The 20,070-nt window shown below is 37.5% G+C and overlaps 2 protein-coding genes across 2 annotated transcripts; one reads left to right on the top strand and one right to left on the bottom strand.

The window, feature by feature from the left end:
* Positions 1-3,360: 3,360 nt before the first annotated feature.
* LOC131738008 (olfactory receptor 6N1-like) lies at positions 3,361-14,311 on the bottom strand. Its single transcript, XM_059030575.1, has 2 exons — positions 14,204-14,311; positions 3,361-4,322 (listed from the first exon to the last, which is right to left on the bottom strand). Exon 2 carries the CDS (start codon positions 4,318-4,320, stop codon positions 3,361-3,363), a length of 960 nt encoding a protein of 319 aa, XP_058886558.1. The 5' UTR covers positions 4,321-4,322; positions 14,204-14,311.
* LOC117972731 (olfactory receptor 6N1-like) lies at positions 13,434-14,411 on the top strand. The gene has a single exon (XM_034922737.1). It carries the CDS (start codon positions 13,434-13,436, stop codon positions 14,409-14,411), a length of 978 nt encoding a protein of 325 aa, XP_034778628.1.
* Positions 14,412-20,070: the final 5,659 nt, after the last annotated feature.

Genomic DNA, 20,070 nt, shown 5'->3' with positions numbered 1-20,070 from the left:
AACTATGTGGAGCTGGTTGAGACTCTGGTGAAGAACTACGGCACAATGGGCTGTAGGATGTCCCTCAGAGTCCATATCCTTGATGCTCATCTTGATAAATTCAAGGAGAACATGGGAGCGTACTCGGAGGAGCAAGGCGAGCGCTTCCACCAGGATATACTGGACTTTGAACGCCGCTACCAAGGACAGTATAACGAGAGCATGATGGGAGACTACATTTGGGGGCTGATTCGTGAAAGTGATTTACAGTATAATCGTAAATCTCGAAAAACTACTCACTTCGAAATCTTTTGTAGTCATTTTTGTATTACTTTAGTATAAATACATGTTAATTTGGATTCATATGTTGTTTTTTTCTGACTTTATGTGAACGAAAAGACACAAATTTGCCCGTTTTCTCATTGGAAATAGGTAAATTTCAAAATATCACTGTCCTGGTCACAAAAGCAAAGTTTGTGGGGAATAATAGCCATTTTCTATACTTTTGAGGCATAAGCAATTAGGAAATAACACTTACTACCCAGGAACAAAAATTGTGTTACATAGTGTATAGTTTATGTGATTATACACAATTGCAATTCATAAGGTCTGTTGGATGCTATGAGTCTGTGATAAAAGATGGAAATTCAAGGCAGTTATTGCTTTCAGCATGTCCAGCAGGGTTTTTAACTCGTCCTCAGTGACTCCTAACAGTTCAGGTTTTTGTCTTAAGCAGTTCTTTTTTTCTAGTTTGCATTGTAATTGAGTCCATATTTTGAATAAGGGCCCTACAAGCAATACAGGTTAAATAGACATTCCCCTTTGGAAACTGAACTGTAATACTATCATATATTCCATATGCATTTCACACACACACATACACATACACACACACAAACCTCCCCATACAGTACACTGTACAATACACAACACATGATGATGTGGATCAAAAAACTTCTTACACATTTCCAGTTTCTTTGGTGTTTGAACAGAAAGAAGGCACACACACACAATGATAAATTGCATCAGCTCCTTAAGCAAGGTATTTCTTAAGTTTGCTAATAAACCAAATGCAGGTTAATTGCTTGGAGAGCTACCGTATCCTTGCATTGTAATTAGTCTGAGAATTACTAATGAGAACTACAGAAGATGTATTCACTTCGGAGCTTATTATTTGTATATCATCAAAGCTGTCCCACCGAAACTCCAGGCGGGTTAACAAGGGGCAGTAATTGCTTTGAGCATTTAATTGGAAGAAAAAGAGTCAGCACAGATAAAGTGTGTTCTCTACCAAGCCCTTAGACATGTATTTTACAATAGCGCTCTATCATGCAGCATGTGTGCGGCTGCAGTTGTGAATATGACTACAGTAAAAACCACTCGGCTGAGATCAGTGAGAAACTGCTTGGAAAAACTGGGGTATTTTTGTTTCTGGTGGGAGATTTCTTTTTCCAGATATTTGCTTATAGTTTTTTTTTTAACTATTATAGTTACAGCTTTCAAGTCCAACAATGTATTCTACAGCAGCCGTCCTTTTTTTACCATTAAAAAAACCCGTATTTGCTGGTGTGATCACATATGTTATTATCTAGCATCCCTGGGTTCCAATGAGCTTTTTCTAGTGGGAACACACCCATCACTCAGGTTTATTGTGAATTTGATTCAGTTTATCTCAACTTCATGGCATAGGACTGAATTATTCATTAAAGTATCAGACCATGTTAGTCAGTACTTATCAAGCACTAACCCTTTATAAGAAATGCTAAAAGAAACACAAATTACATTCCAGCAAATCAAGTACAACATTTATTGCTGAAAATTGTTTTTTTCCCCACACTTTATTGTTTTTTTCAAAGGCAAACAAATGATTACATGAATACATAAATATATTCATAAATCGATAAGGAAAGAAATGCATAAATCAGCAACACACAGTGTTTAACATTGCAGTAATCGAGCATGGCTTACTATGGTTTTTACACTGTTTCACCAACTTATCTGAGATTTACCAAGCTTGGCTATACTTAACCATGATTTCTCTGTACTTCCACTAGGCTGTACTATGCTTGGGATACTGCAGGAATAGCATAGAGAAAGAGAAAGAGAGAGAGAGAGAGAGAGAGAGAGAGAAGAGAGTGAATGGATTTTTCTGTGTGTACCTGGAGTGCATGTTTATGTTTGTATCTATTGAGTACATTTCAAATCCAGTGACTATAAGAAGGAGGGGTGTTGTTGTGAACAGAGTAGTATTAGCAGCCATGGCCAAAGCTACCATGATGTGCATTGAATAATCCCCTTACCACAGACTGCACTTCAGAGCTTTTTAGACTTTGTGAAATGAAATGTTTAATTTCAATTGTATTTTTGTATTGTTCAGGGCTAATGGGACCCAGCTAGTATTGTATTGTAGTACAACCATCCCAATAAACTGATGCAAATGACATACTGTACTTGTTATAGTGAATCAAATATGTATGCCTTTATTATGGAACTTGTGCACCACCTTGTGTACACTGCAGAGAACAAAACCTGGTCAATGCATCTTACTTGTATGCACAGCATTGAATGTGAATGGAAAAACAAAAGATGGCAACTCTGACTCATAACATTTCGAAAACAAATAATAGACAAGCCTGATTTCTAGGCGTATTTTTTATTTCTGTTTTGAGGATGCATCAGGTTACAGAGGCTGTGTGTCCAAATGCGTAATGCTCTGGGTTGTGTGATCTGTGTTTATTTAGGATTTGATTTAATTAACATCACAAAGTCCTTCTTATGAAGTGTTATGCTGTGTTGATGTTTTCTCAGTTGAGTGTAATTGACCTTGCGGTGGCTCACCATTACATTAAATTAGGTTGTAGCATTTACAGATATAACCATTTTTTTTTTATAATGTACCCCCTTGCCTTAAAAGGTACCTACAGTATAGGCCAGATGTATCTTTTTTTGCCCAGAGGTGCCAGTTGAATTTTGTTTTATTCCCCTCAATAAATTCATTTGACATCACATTCAGTAACAAAGGAGATTACTTATTGTCAGACAAGCTCAGCCCATATCCTGCTTGTAATTCATGGCTGGGATCAGGATTTGAAGACAGGAGTAACTACTTGCATTAACACTGTATGATATGTAGGATGCTACTGTGTGACTTTATTTCTCAGTTTGACAGATTATTTTTTACTAAATTCCAGTTACTGTGTTACAGGGAAATGAATAGGTGAAGCATATATTTTATTTAGGGTTTGTATCAGAGTAGTTGTATTTTTGTTGAACACCCAAGCTCCTGTCTAAAAATTTGATCCAACATGAGTATTAGGTTTTCTTTAAATAAATTAATATAGGTATGAAACCACTGACACAAATACAGTAAGTATATAGACTTCAAGGAAACACTTTATTTATTGCAGTGTGTCTTACAAAAGAATCTCTTATTTCTTTATTTCTTAAACTATAAATGATGGGGTTTGCCATCGGGGTTATGAAGCAGTTGCATACAGCGAGTAAGGTGCGTGTATCAGAGGATATATTTTCAATCTTGACAACAATATAAACAAATCCAATGGAAAGAAAATATGTAAGAACAAGAATGAGATGTGAAGAACAAGTTGAAAAAGCCTTACGGCGACCTTCACCAGGTGGTATTCTGAAAATGCATATAATTATTCTAATGTAAGACGAAACAATTATCAACCATGGAATATAAACTATAATCATTGCAATTGCAAGGGCCAGATCGATTAGAAATGTCGTGTCTGTACAGGCCAGTTTAACAACAGGTGGGTAATCACAAAACCAATAGATTAGTTTGTTTGGTCCACAAAATGGCAACTGAGCAGCTAAAATCACTGACGTGAATGGCCCTAACAACCCTAAAAACCAGGCGATGGCTACAAGTATGACACACATTCTCTCTGTAATAATAGTACTATAATGCAGAGGCTTACATATGGCAATGTACCGGTCATAGGCCATCACAGTCAGAAGAAAGCATTCAGTACATTCAAAAGACAGAAAGCAATACATCTGTAAAAAGCATCCCTCAAATGAAATCACATTGTCATTCATCAAACATACTGCTAACATTTTGGGGATAACAGCCGTTGTTATCAATATGTCAACAAAAGACAAATTACAAAGAAAATAATACATTGGGGTGTGAAGTCTGTGGTCTATCAGTACCAAAACTATAATCACAAGGTTCCCTATCAAAGTTATAAGGTAGCCCAACAGAAGGGAGACAGAAAGTTCTGTAAAGTGTTCTTCAAGACTCTGTTCTCCACCAACAATGACAAACTCTCTGACTGTAAAATTGCTCCTGTTAGAATCCGGCAACTGGAACATATCTGGAAGACAAAATACAAAACATTATTGTATGTTTCGCTTCTTAAACATTATTACTTACCAAATTATCTTCTAATGTTACTGTGAAAAGAGCATACATCTGGCATAAAACCATCACTGATATTACAATTAATTTAAGTAACATGCCATCCGCTTACAAAAGTGTTTAAAAAAAAAGTGATGTTACATTTCATGTTCTAAATGGATTAACAAATACAATTCATAAATAATAATAATAAAAAAGACTGTTAGAAACAGATACAATTGGTAACAAATCTTCAGTTTTTTGAGCTGTAACAAAAGACAAAATACAATATTAGAATGTAAAGCCTGTTGTCTATTTTATATATATATATATATATATATATATATATATATATAAAAAATTATACTAACTCTTATGTGTTATATATTGAAAGTAATGACATATACATATTATATACAGTATTATCGGTTTACTAATTAGCAATAATGATAAAGTTAATCTTTAGATCTACCGGTAACTTACTTTGCAGGTTTTCTGGTGGACCTCTTACTGGTTGATCAAAATGAAATGAATGCTTGGCTATATTCCTGTGAGTTATAATATAGCCTCTGAGTTAAGATGTTGATTGGAATTTAAATTGAGCAGCACAGAAAAACAACACTTACATTTATTAGTGTCAAGGGTGCTCATTATCAAGGGGGCAAATTAAATCTAAATGTACATCTAAGATGTAATAAGTACAATTAAAAGAACAACACAGGGCTGTGTCTTGTGATGGTGTGTCGTTAATGTGGAGTGAAAATACAATAATATAAGTGTAGTGTGACCCAGCTGGTTATTTTTTTAAAGACTGTGTACAGTAACTTTAATGTACTCTAAATAACTTTTGAAGAAAAAACCACACAACAATACACTAAATCCAAATGGACTGTCCAAGTGTAAACGACACAAAACCAATTCACAAAAACAATATTGGCTACATCAGGGGTTCTCAAACCCGGTCCTGGGGACCCCCTGTGTCTGCTGGTTTTCATTCCAGCCGAGCTCTCAATTACTTGACTAGACCCTTAATTGAACTAATAATTTGCATAATTAGACCCTTTTACTTGTTTACAGCTCTTAAACAGTTGCAGTTCAAGTTACTTATAAAATATTTTACCTAACTTGAAATCAGAAACTGTTTAAGAGCTGAAAACAAGTAAAAAGGTGTAATTAAGTAAATTATTAGTAATTGAGATCTCGGTTGGAATGAAAACCAGCAGACATAGGGGGTCCCCAGGACCCAGTTTGAAAACACCTGGGCTGCATTTGCTATAGAACAAAAAGAGAGGTAGCATGCTATGATTGTTGTGCTATTATTCCAGAAAAAAAATCCCCTCACCCTGTCCTTTTTTATTTAGACAAGGATTTACAGAAAACTTTTGAGTGTCATGCCAGTGAGTGTCTTTTTATGGTAATTAAGGAGGGGCTCTGTCAATATTTCATATAACACGCATCATAAGAATGTACCAATAATTAAAAGCACATTGCATTAAAAAGCATGTTTACAATGACTTTGTAAGATTTTGGAATGATGTTACAGAAACGTTCCAATTTGACTTGTGAATCGTGGCCATCTGGGTTTATAGCAGATGTAACAGGAGTGTTCTATACTGGTCTTCTCTCTTTCAGGTTTTTTTTTGTTTTTTTTTATCTCCAAGGATGGTAAAATGTAATTATTTCTTAAATATTTCTATTAAGATTCCCTCATAGCACACCAGGGACTCCTTAATGTGCTGTGCTCAAGTTGTGCCCACCTGTTACCTCTACTAATTAAACTGCGTTGATTGTTTTTTTTTAACTATGTAAGTTAATACTTGCTGTGGTTTTTGGTTACTCAGCATTGTGACTATCAGAATCGCTACACTGTAAAATAAACTTCATAAAAATGTGTCCAGTAAAATATGTACGATTCTTAACTGCAAATCAATTAATTTTAATAGAAAAATAGGCTAAACGACTATGATCATTATAAGAAAAGTATTTTGTATTAAAATATTTTTCAACCTGGGGACTGGATGCTGTGATCTTAATGACCGTAAGCTTATCCCCATAATCTGATATTCTCAATAACTTTAGATAATTATGTTTCCTGACAGTTACATAAGCAGCTTTGCAAATACAGTCTATGCGGAAATGTAAGTGTGACAAACAGATGTACTGGCAGACATACTATTATTATTATTATTTATTTCTTAGCAGACAGCCTTATCCAGGACAACTTACAATTGTTACAAGATATCACATTATTATTATTATTATTTTTTTTTACATACAATTACCCATTTATACAATCTAGGTAAAGTACCTTGCTCAAGGGTACAGCAGCAGTGTCCCCAACCGGGGATTGAACCCTCTGGTCAAGAGTCCAGAGCCCTAACCACTACTCCACACTGCTGCACATACATCTCTGTATTTCTCCAGAATCTGAAACTGTCGATAAATGGTGCTAAATAATGTTTATATCAAGTCTTATGGCAATTGGATAAGCGGTCCTCCAGACAATGTAACAATGTGCAAAGCCTCCAATATATTATATATCCAATATATTATGCCTTCGCAGGGTATTTCATCTGAGTCTATAATGGCAGAAATTTGAACTACAGGGAAGCTGATGCTAACCTGCAATATACCAATGTGAGCTACAAGAAGAGATACTTGAGTTTACAGAGGACACTTGTCTGACACAGGCTTAGCAAACAAAAACATGGATTGATTTGATTCACAGTTGATACAGCCGTCCACTGTCTCGATTGAAAAAGGAGAAACAATGGGGAAGTTGATACCTTTGGAACAACACACTGTAGAAGTTGAAAGTATACAAGATTTCAATACCACATAGGTTCCCTCATGAGGTACAAGTGGATTTGAGAGAAATAGTGTAGATGATTACTTCTTAAAAAGGAAAATAGAACACAGTTGGATCAATACAGTTCTGCTGCAAAAGGGTATCATTGAGTTCTATACTTGTAGTGAAAAAGCTGTTCACATAGCATCAGAGTGTATAATGAAAGAAAAAAACAAGGTTAAAGCCAAATATACATGAACATTTAAATGAACATAAATGATAAAAATACAAAATTAAATAAATGCTAGTACTATAAAATGTGTAGAGTGGTTCAGTGATCTATTGTCCTTATTAAGTCCTTTGTTTCTTTGTGTCCATAAGCATTTATATGTTCTAATTCCCATTTCCTTAGTTCTTGAGAGACCTTGAAATGGCCCCTCAATATTAAGACAGACAGAAACAGAAGGATTAGGAATATTGAAATGCATTCCCAGCACAGTGCTGGTGTTTTAATTGTGTTTTATTATGTGTTTTACATGTAGTGCTGAATTTGTATTTAGTGCTAATTTAAAATATAATAATAAAGTAATTACTGGTGACTCACGATGCTTTATATTTTCTGAATACCCTAGCCCTTATCTAAAAAAAGTAGACCTAAGACAGAAACCCTTTGGGTCAATCGCAAATCAGATTTGTGATGATCTTGTTCATAAGTTTTATTTTTACTGAAATATGTTTGTGTGAATCACACTGGTAGGTGTAATAAAAATGTGTCTTTCTTTTTGCACAGGGATCCCTTTATATATGTATCTGACACTGAATTCCACATATCGGATAAGTAAAGAAGGGTATATACAGCTATGGTCAAAGGTTTTGCATGACTTTTTCTCCTGTTGAGTTTTCTGAACTCTGTTGCTCAGTTCCTCCTGATGTGTCTTTGCCTCCCGACTCCTCTTCCCCCAAGTCTTGCTTAAGGTTGACCTTGTCTTCTTCCTGCTTGGTCAGCTGTTGTTTTGCTTCTTCAAGAGCATTGGACCACTCCATTTTCTGCCTCCAGCAGCTTGCAGAGTTCCTTCACTTGGTTCACTGTTTCTGAACTCCGTCTCATCCGTTTCTCCAGGTCCTGTTGAAGCTACTTTCTGTTCATTTGTACTTCTTGGAGGTCAGCCTCATGTTGCTTAACCTGTCCTTCAAGTTGCTGTCTCTTCTGCTCCAAGTTCAACAGCTTCTCCTTCGGGTTGCTCTCCAGTTGACGGCAATGCTCATTTTTATTCTGAGACTTGGTGCTGACTTGATCCAACTAAGCCTTGACTTCAGTTAGCTCCTGCTGCTTGTCTTGCACTGCGTGCTGGACTGTCTCCAGGTGGTTCTGCAAATCCTCTCGCTGGGCAGCTTTGGCAGCTTCCTACAGGCTAGGTGCCGAGTGAGCTTGGGGGCGGAGATTTGCTGGGCTGGTCTTTGTCCTCCAAAGGCCGGTAGCCTGCGGACATCCGCTCTAGAGGTCCTGGGTGTAAAAAGACGCCGATTGGCCAGTGGGATCGGAGGACGCCCACTGAGCCTCGGGTCCCTGAGCTGTGTGGGGAATCTCTGCGGTGAAGGAGAAACAATAATATTAATAATTGGGCATTCCAAATTGGAAGAAAATCGGGGGTAAAATAATTGGAGATTCTACAGCATTATAAAGGGGGAGCACTGTAGTTACCATAGTAATAAAAATCCAACAGACCTTCTCTGTAACTGGGAAAACCTGTGGCAAATTCATTTTCATATAAACATTTTTTAAAAGTATTGCTTATTGTGCGTAATAATCCATGTTATAATTATAAAATGAACAGATTGGAAATAGGGGCGAGGATCTCAGGGTTATAGTGGAGTCATCATTAGAAGTATCTTGCCAATGTGTGAGGCAATTAAAAAGGCAAATAGAATGTTAAGCTATATTGCACAAAGCATGGAACACAAGTCTAGAGAGGTTATGCTAAGATTATACTGTGCCCTAGTTAGACCACACCTAGAATACTGTGTGCAGGTTTGGTCACCTACAAAAAATACATCACTGCACTTGAGAAGGTACAGAGAAGGGGAACTACATCTGTTGAACACAGAACCCAGGCACTATCACCAGGGTGAGAAATAGATATAGACTGTAAACTGCTGTCTGTCAGGTCAGGATATAGGTCATTGTGATCTACGTTTTCATGTTACCGATAACTCTCATTTTTGGTGAATAGAGTGTTAAAGTACTCATACAGATATTTAAATAGGACTTCCGATAATAATGATAAGAAGAAGAAGAAGAAGAAGAAGAAGAAGAAGAAGAAGAAGAATGTCATTAGGATTCAAGACCAATGTATTATTAATTAGCTATAATTGAATTATATTATTTGGGTTATTAAATTCTGTAAAATTTTGTAAAATCAATTTGCTCCTGAAAATACAAATCACTGCTTAATTTAAATTAATAATACCATTAAATGATATGCTACATTTCTTCATTTAAGTTCTAAGGGGAAGGGGTCTGAGAGTTGTCATATCAAATACTAAGGGTTGGAGGTAATGGATTTTACCCCCTAATAATCCTCTAAACCAGGCATACACCAATTTAGGGTCTCATTAAACCACGCCACTAGGCTGTCAGTCTGAGGGTGGTAGACCAACGTTCTAATGCTCTTAATCCCCAAAAGTCTCGCTTATCAGCCGTGACATGAAGTAAGTGCCCTGGTCATAAGAAAACCCTGACAAGCTACTCAGCAACAGACCTGGCAGATGTAGAGCAGAGTGAAATGGCCTTTGGATTTCTCCCAACCCAAGCAGCCAGCTAGGGGAAAGGCATCAGCCAGCCACAATAAATCGCCCCAGAAGAGCCTCAGAACGAGCAACTGGTTTGAGTTAATTCTCCAACACGAGTAGATCTCGAGCTAACTTAAAGTGGAGGTTATTCGATGGCTCGTCTGGGGTCAACACCCGACTGTTCACTATGACTGCTTGGTCTAAGAGTTGCATCCTTGATGAAGTTATGGGAGAACCAGAGGGGCCAGCTTTGACCGCTGGTTCCTCCAAGTCCACCTCAGAACCCTCGCCAATAGTTCCCAGTTTCACTGGCTCAGACTGACCCAATGCTGTACCCCGCTTGATCTTAGAAGGGGAAACTATCGCCAATGGTTTCCTCCTTCTCAGCAAATGGGTCAGGAGAGATGGCAGCAGGAGCTAACAGAGCTAGAAACTGCTCCCAGTCTTGTCCCAGAACCACAGGGTAGGGCAGACAAGGACACAATCCCACTCTTACCTTGACCATCCGTCTGCCAATTGAAATGCTTATTTGTGCCGTCAGGTAGGTATGAACATCCCTGTGGACACCTGACATGGCTAGTCATCCTTTCAAGCATCGATGCCCTGTTGAGATTCATCTTTCTTGGATCAGGTACTGGCAAATAAGGTAGCAGGCCCCCTGCTCGGCGCCACTGGCCACTGGTGGCCATTACCTCAAATAGTTAGAGGTACACCTTAGGGTCATCCTCAGCTCTCATCTTGCTTGGCCGCTGTAGTCTCCATTTCCAGCACAGTCATCTGCTTTTGCTGCACCACCTGCAGCAGGGCCATGAACTGCTGTGCATCTAATCTTCTCTTTTTTTTTACTACCGATTTTCGGTTTGTTTCCTTTACTTTCAGGCCCAACTGACAGCAATCACACGTGTGGCCATTCCCCAATTAGGTAATTGGAACCAGAAATCCTTTGTATGTTGGATGAGTTTGGGGGTGAGTGTTTGTGCTGTGATTTTTGTATTGTTTTTCAATGTGGTAGTGAAGGCTAATGCCCAGCCTACAAGTAGTTATTCTTTTGTTTAAAACTTTTATTTTGGCCCTCGTGCCAAGTTTATTTTCTTCCTGTTTTTTGTATTTGTTTTTGTTAAATAAACGTGTGCATACGCCCTCAAACTTCAGCTTTCTGTCTCTGAGTCTCTTTACTGCCGATAACAGCTTGGACGTTACCGTGGTCACATGTGGTGGTAGCCATGGGATGTACCCCTTGTGACCCAGAGCAGGACTGCAGTTAAAAAATAATGAACCAGAAATCCTTTGCTTGTTGGATGAGTTTGGGGGTGAGTGTTTGTGCTGTGATTTTTGTATTGTTTTTCAATGTGATAGTGAAAGCTAATGCCCAGCCTACAAGTAGTTATTCTTTTCGTCTCAACCAGAGCCAGTTGCTGCTCCTCTCTGCTGCTTCAGATAAGTTATTCACGATGCTCCGCAACTCTTGACGATGGAATCTGACGTCTCTGAGAAACCGGGTTGTGGAGTGCGCCACAAATCCTCAACAACCCACCTCCACTGGGTAAACCTGGACTCTCCATCCTCGCTGTTCCACTTCAGCAGTTAGTTGAGAGTACCGAAGTTTCTTCCTTTCATACGCCTCATCCACAGCCTCCTCAATAAGAGTCTGAGTTGGTTGAGGTCTATAAATGTCCCACCCACAGTTGTTTGTCATTCCTAGAAAAATTATAAGATTTTGGGGGTACCATCGCTTTACTGGGATAAAGAATGTTATCCATTTACATGCCTGACTTGCAGATAGTCTGTTATACTTACACTTTCTAGTTTTATTTTACAAAAATGTCTCTGAGGTCAAAGCATGTCAATGGCTGAACAGATAGTGATTAGGGGAAGCAGCAGTCTGTGGGGGGCAAATAGCACATGAAGAGCTTTCTTTCATGCAGATGTAATTTTAAAAATGAAAATACATATTCGATATAGCATGTGCTTCTTTCAAAAACTACACATGTGACCTACTTAATAAATGAAATGTAAGCTTTATGGAATGACTTTTTTTAGTTGTAATGCCTTTGATTGAAAATGCAGTTTGCATCTTGTGGAAATATGCACAGTGCCAGTAGAATTGGAAAACTATCAGTTGAGCATAGATGGACAAAAAAATTAGTTTTGCACATACTGGGTAAAATTGTTTTCTGTTTCACTCGTGGATTTGGTATGGGCTAGTGTGTTTACAGGTGTGATTGGTTCACCTGTCAGTCATGTTTTCAGAGATCCCTGCAACTTGTTATTACTTTCCTTGCTCAGGTAATCACAAAGGTAAAGCTTTGGAGATCTTGTTAATTTCCAGTTTTAATTGCCATTGTCTCTGTTTTCATTTCTTTATTTTTAATGGTTGCTTCAAGAAACCCTGATAATTAGCACCCTTGACTCTCTTAAGTAAACGTAGTGCTGTTTTTCTGTTGTTTTCAAATGAACCATAATCAGCACCTAATCTCTGTGGTAGCGTTGAGGCACAAAGGAGCACAGTATAAACTCCAGCAGAATTTTTTTATTTCCATTTCGGTCCTGATGACACCGTGGTAAAACATGCACTGTAACAGGAAACAAAATCCAAAGTAAGTGATCTATTTCTTCATTTTGAAAATCAGGAATTTACAGACAGCGTATATAAATGCAATTGCAGTATATAGAATTCCGTGCCTGATATCATTATTACTGTGTTATTTAACCTTGTTTCTAAAAACTACAAAGTAACGACATCTGCATTATATGCATGTTGTTTACCTGTATGTTTATCTGCTGCACAGTATACAGAAACAGGTACTATAAAGACTGAAAGGCACAAAAAACATTTAAAACTTCAGAAAGAATCCACAGTTTTTTGTAAAGTCAGTCTCAGTTAGCATGACTCTACTACAGTTATCTATAAATAGGACCAATAGTAATATACGATATATTTTGTGTAACATTTAGGATTTTGTGATTCCTTGTTGGGATTGAATTGTTTATATGCGATATTTCTTGATCTTATCTGTTTATATTTTCTGTTTTATTGTATTTTTAACCCAGTTGCTTTCTCCATTTTGTGTATAATTATTGTGATTTTAATCCTGTAAAGCACCTTGAAAGGTGCTATAAAATAAAATTATTATTATTATTATTAATATTATTATTATTATTATTATTATTATTATTATTATTATTATTATTATTATTATACAATAGCCTACTATATTAAACGCAAAAGTGTTTGTTGCTTCTGTTTTTAAAGCGCTATTCATGTTTAATGAACTATTAACAGCTACTGCCAGTATGCTTTAAGTATTTAGAGTTGCCTCTGGTGGATTGCAAAGTACAATGAAACTGTGAAAATAGAAAAGAAAAAAAACGAAAAGCAATCCAATGTCGTTAACGAGATGTAAACATTGCGAATCCTTGTTCTATGAGTAAGTGGACGACACACAATAGCAGCAATGTGTTACATTTAAAGTAAGTTATTGTCTGTTCTTTTTTCTTTCAGGTTAAAGTATGAACCAAAGCAAACAGAATTCAAATGGAACCGTGTTTACCGTCACACAGTTTAAAATAAACGGTGCAGAAAGCAGTCTAGAGCAATTCTACACAGAGCTTTCTGTTTCTCTTCTGATAGTGTATCTTCTTGTTATATCTGGAAACCTCATGATTATACTGTTGGTAGCAGTGGACCGAAGACTTCACACACCAATGTACTTCTTTCTTTGTCATTTATCTTTTCTCGATATAGTGGTTGTAACAGCTATTATTCCAAAGATGTTAGCCATTACTGTCATGAAGGATGATATGATTTCATTTTCAGGATGTTTTTTACAAATGTATTTCTTCCTAGGTTCTCAATGCACAGAAAGCTTTCTATTAACCACAATGGCTTATGATCGTTATGTTGCCATATGCAAACCTCTGCATTACAATACAATCATTACTAAGAGAATGTGTGCTGCACTGATATCTATCACGTGGTTTTTAGGGTTTTTCGGAATAGTTCCATCTGTGACTTATGCTGTACAACTGCCATACTGTGGACCCAACAAAGTAATCTATTGGTTCTGTGATTTTCCAAACGTAGTTCATTTGGCTTGTTCAGACACTTCATTTGTAATCAATCTAGCATTTGCAGTTGCAATGGCTATAATATATATTCCATTTTTCATGATTTTGTGTTCCTACATTAAAATAATCCGATCGGTTTTTCGCATTGCAACAGCTGATGGTCGGCGTAAGGCATTTTTAACTTGTTCCGCCCACATGCTGGTTGTTCTTACCTACTTCTTCTCAAATGCAGTAGTTTACCTCCTTGAAATGGTTGGGAATGTATCCTCTGATATACGGGTCCTCATCGCTGTCTTCAATTGCTTTTTAACGCCATTGGCCAATCCCATCATTTATTGCTTGAGGAATAAAGAAATAAAAGATGCTATAAGAAAGTACATCCTCTTGAAAAAAATAGTTCCTTCGGATTCCAATACGTAGATATTGTTCTGATTCTGTTTCTGTTGTCATGTTAGCAGGCTTAAAAGAACCTGACTGACACTGCACACGTGTGCCAGCGTGTAGAGGGGAATGGATCCATGTAGATGTGCTTATCTTAGTAGTTAAAGGGTTACTGCATTGAATCCACAGGCATGTGATCATGCACATTTACTTCAATATAAAGTTAAAGGAATACTGTATACAAGCTACATTTCTGTGATATCAAATCCATTTAATACACTGTTATTGTGTGCTTTTTATTTATTTTATTTATTTATTTTTTTGGTTAGACTATTGTTTATCAGGCTAACCAACTAATATCTTTTTTTCAAACTGGATTTCTGGACTGAAGTGATTTTAAAAATGACCACTAGGGGGTGTGCAACTGTAATTTCTGTCCCCTTTACAACTGAGGCAACATTGAGTTAATAAGCCCAACAATTAATGTATAAATGCACTATATCTTTGCTCACAAAAGGTGCACTATTCTAAATCTTAGTGTGAATGAAACCATAAAGCAAGAACTGTTGCAAAGCAGCTTGATTCACTCCAGGTTTGACTGCAGGCACACCTGAGCTAGTTGCATGTACCCTCTGGCTAATCAAGCCTATGGTATAACCTGGAATGGAGCCTTTTATGAGTCTCATACCCAGCCCTGTATCACTTGCTCTACAAGTGCCTTTATAAAAATGAAAAGGTGATGTTTCGATTTAATTTATACCAGTTAAATCATTCATGCTGTTCTCCGCATCATACACAGTATGAAAAATCTGTACATCTCTAAATTAATTGGTTGTGTCTGTAGATCTCCAAATAATTCATCTATACAAAAATAAGTTACAGAGGAGCCAGAAATGACTGGTGCACACAACTAGTTTGTGAACTAATGGTGTTGTTGTATAGTTTCTAATGGTGCATAACTGTAATTGATATATTGTTATGTATAAAACCATTCAAATGAATATGGAAAATATTCAAATATGTTGTACATTAAAGTTAAACAAAAAACTGAAAGTTGTATATAAAGTAAGCTGGTGTAAAATGTAATATTGTATATTTTTAAAAAACAATAACATTTTCTTCAGTAGATTGAGTAGATTATTTATGTGTGACAGAAAGAAATATAATCTAAATTGCCTCTGTTTGTGATTGTCTGTACACCACAAAAAGAAAAATCCAGATGAAGGTAATGATTGCACACATACCACATGAGACATATGTTGCATTGGTCCTAAAGTCTTTGTTTTTTATTTCTTTTACTTTTCATAATATTTTGTATTCAGTCTTAATCTTGCATTTTGGTTTTGAATGTCCAAATAGTTGTTTGCAACCGCTACAAAAAATGTGTAGAGGTATCCGCAACATAGTTGTGTTGCTGCAGCATACGATAGATAGTAATATCAACTATTTCATTATTAGCTCAGCTATTCATTATTGTATTAATCAGGGTCTTTGAAAGCAGCCATAAAACACTTAGTCACTCATCAATGTCAGCTTCATGCGGCCTCTGTAATTTGCAGTCTTCCAGAGAAGTTATTTGAACTAGAACTTTTTTATGTTCATGTAACGGAAAAAATGTAAAAGTATAAATAAATAAAGTGGCCTAAACTGAATGTATTGAAGTACAATGACAAGTGTATTACAGTAAGTTTCTATAACATATAGAACAGAGCCCCATGCTCCAGACAGCACCCTCATTTGCCTTATTTGCATATTATCTGGATAAGTGTTTGTATACTTTTGAGTCCTTAACCTTGTGAGTTTGAAACTCTTTAGTAATGATTTTGCACAGTGCACAATATATTTCCACGGAGGGTGACCAGCATTTAAAAAAAATGCAGTAAGAACTTATTGACATATGATTTACATTCCATCTAAAGCACATTTTGAAACAATGAAATGATACAAACAGATCAGTACTGGTGATCTGGGTGCTACTAAATACACACAAACATTAATAAAGTTATAGACACTGTTGTCCGACTCCTGCTTGCTGATTAGGAATGCAGTATGCAGTATAACCTCATCATAATCTTTTTAATCGCTATACTGACAACTCAGTACTAGGATACCAGTCAGTTTTAGTTTAAAGCTTCTTTATCCTCTCCTGCCTAAATCGCAATCTTTGGACCAAGGCTGTCGAGTCAGCACAGAGCTATATTAAAGGTTGAATTGAACCACTATAGGTCCTAGGTGATGCTGCAATGCAGTTATTGCTAGTGTTTATAATGGACAGCTCTTCTGCAGTGGAACAGAATTAATCATAAAGCAGCTGAGATACAGCTGTCCCAAAACCAATGAGCTCAATAACATTGAGGAGTGATTATAGAATAATATAATTGAACATTTAAGTAAAAAATGATTCATGGGGCTCCCAAGTGGCGAATCTGGTAAAGGCGCTCCGCGTGGAGTGCAGGATGCGCCCTATAGCCAGGAAATCGCCAGTTCGAGTGCAAGCTATTCCATTGCTGACCGTGGACGGGAGCTCCCAGAGGCGGCGCACAATTGGCCGAACGCCCCCCGGGTTGGGGGAGGGCTTAGGTCGGCCTGGGAGCAGGCTTGCCAGTAAGCTGCCCAGACCTGCGTTGTCCTCCGACGCTGTAGCTCTGAGGTCTGCATGGTGAGTATACAGTGTGAAAAGAAAGGGTCGGCTAACAGCACACGCTTCGCAGGACAACGCGTGTTTATCTTCGCTGCTCCCGAGTCAGCGCGGTGGTGGTAGCGGTGAGCTGAGCCTAAAAATAATTGGATATTCTAAATTGGGAAAAAATTCAAAAAATTCTAAATTTTTACAGAAAAAATGATTCAATGTTCTTCAGATGTTTCTTTATATTTAATTAGGAACATTCAACAATTACAGTGGGCTATTTAAATCCATTTTGAAAGATATTAAATACCACAAAGCAGTTATAGTGCGATCAGCCAATGCAGGGACTTATAAAGGTGTCAATTATTAGGGTTCATGTTTATAATAAATGCAGGGCAATGCACATGGTACTGGATAATAATGAACTAAAATGTTGCCCCTCCAGTTACAAGGTTTTGTTGAAACAACCATCCAATTATCCATATAAGAAAACGTCTAAAAGTAGTATGGGCCCATGTGACAGGGAGAGGAGCCCTGTCTTGTGCAAATGTGCCAACATTCAAGGCTACTGCACGGTCATAGCCATACAGGCAGACGCTGAGCGAAAGGGAGGCAAAACTGGCAGAGACTGTTTTTCCTTATCGGGCTACAGCAGGTCCAGCTGGCCAGGCACCTAGTGAGCTCCAGCAGACACCTGCAGGGCTGGCGTTTGTCGTCTAGTGGCAATCATGCAAGTTGTGTTGCATTGTAGAGTGTAACACATGGGCTAGTTTGTGCGAAAAAATTGAGATGTAGTGTTCCATTCCTGTAAAAACCATGTTGTGTAATCCCTTAAACTAATTTGAGTAAAGTAATAGCTGGTAGTGAAAGTGATTTGGAAATACAGATTATGCTCACCAGAATATGTACTGTGGTTCCATGTTTTTGTAATTACTCAATGAGTCATAAAAAATGTGCCACGTCATTGAAATGACCTCTTATATGTGAAAGTGATGATGCCCAATGTCAAAAATAGCTGAGGAAATGTCACAGCAATGTCAATAATAATAAATGTTCTATTGATTGTCTGCCATCTTTACATCAAAGGCTTTACGTATTTGCAGCTAAGAAAAACACAATTTGTGGCGATGAAGGCGTCCTGTGGGTATATTCCTCAAGAAAAAACTTTTAATTAGCGCAAACATGCGCTGTGAATTCTCAGCAGTCATAAGGTTAATAAGGTCTTAAAATATGACCTAACCTTTAAACACACGGCAGTTTGTTTCTTCTTACGTGTTATTAGCAAACCATTAGAGAATGTTCCACTCCAGGAAGGAAAGTAATAATAATAACCAACACATTCTTAAGGTTAATTTTAATTTTAGATATTTCCCAAAAATATATAGGACAAATACTTGCATGACAACACTAAGGCCAGTCTTTTCTTTGTAACTAAAGCATGTGCATTTTACTACACACACACACACAGACCAATATAAATCGATAAACGGAAGCAAATACGCTGCTAGTTACTCATGAGTTATATTAGTCATCACAGACCATCATGCACATCTATGAAAACTGAACAGCAATTATCCTGGCTAATCAGACCACCTGCATTAAACTAGTGCGGGGCTCAGTTGAGACTGCCACTTCCCCCCCAAAAGGAGGGAGGGAAGGAGTGGGACAAGACCACTGGAGGTGCTAGAATACAGAGAATCAATATACTGTTGTTCAGATGCTTTTAAAACGCATTGCACTGTGTGACAGAACAGCAGTGTGGTGACGTTCCCAGAAAGATGGACTGACACACACACACAGGTACTGTGCGTTGAAGCGCTGGTCCGCGTATTTATTCAAAAATAAACAAACACTTTTACAAAAGAACAATGCTCACAGAGCAAAATAAAAGTTTGAACAGAAACAAATCTCGAACACAAAAATAATTCCTCCATCAAATCAAGTATCGTGCTGGTCCTTCCAGCATGAGTAGCAATTGTTTATTTTTCTTTTAACTTCTTTCTCCCGGCTCTCTCTCAGATCCTTTTCTCCGATCACTCTAAATTAATCAGTCTGGAGAAGGCCACATCCTGCACGGGAGTTTTAAATATGTGTGGTCAACAGTCAATCTGTCAATAATCATTCACTGCCAACCACGCACCCTCACGAGATGTCTGGCAGAGCTGCTACCAGATCACATTTAACTAGAACGATAATACCATCGCCCGTTCTGCATAATCCCAAACAATACGTTTATCAGCAGCGCCCTGCCCACTGATTACTGTACATGCAGGGCTCTTCTGCCTTGCCACACACTGGATAACAGCTTCATCCTCTTTTATCAAGGGGTCAATCTCATGAGGATTAGCATGGTCTCTTTATCTTCTCGTCATCTGCAATAAAATGCAAATCTTTAATCTCCTGCATAAACCCTCACTCCCCTCATCTCTGTTTTATCACACTTTCAGAAATGGCAGAGCCCCAGCCATTACAGGAAACTATGCATATCTTAAACTGTAGAAATAATTACATGGTTGTTTTCCCCATTAAAATGCCCAGGGATTCATTTAGCAGTCATCATGACAAATGTGCAGATGGATAGCAGGTGGACTGGATGCCCTAGAGCAGGGTTCCCCAATACTGGTCCTGAGAGACCCCTGTGTCTACTAGTTTTCATTCCAGCTGAGTTCTCAATTACTTAATTGAACCTTTCATTTAACTATTCATTAGCTTAATTATACCTTTTTAATTGTTTTAACAGTTGGAGATTTCAAGTGAACTATACAATTGTATAAGTAACTTGAAATCGGCAACTTTTTAGGAGCTAATAACAATTAAAAAGGTCTAAGTAAGCAAATTGTCAGTTCAATTAAAGGTCTAAAGTCATTGAGAGTTGGAATGAAAACCAGCAGACACAGGGTTTGAGAAGCCCTTCCCTAGAGCATATAGGATACAGGATGGTAATGCTGTGAAGCTCTCTACTGCAATCCTTTACCACCATTAAGTGTTTGTGATAAATTACTTTAAAGGATGATGGTGCATGTTATTTCCAAATATTATGCAGTTTATAATTATACAATACAATGGGCCCTA

The sequence above is a fragment of the Acipenser ruthenus genome, chromosome 9 (genome assembly GCF_902713425.1).
Source record: "Acipenser ruthenus chromosome 9, fAciRut3.2 maternal haplotype, whole genome shotgun sequence".
NCBI lineage: Eukaryota > Metazoa > Chordata > Actinopteri > Acipenseriformes > Acipenseridae > Acipenser > Acipenser ruthenus.
Note: the sequence above shows the minus strand (reverse complement) of the source record. Positions and strands in the feature narration are given on the sequence as shown.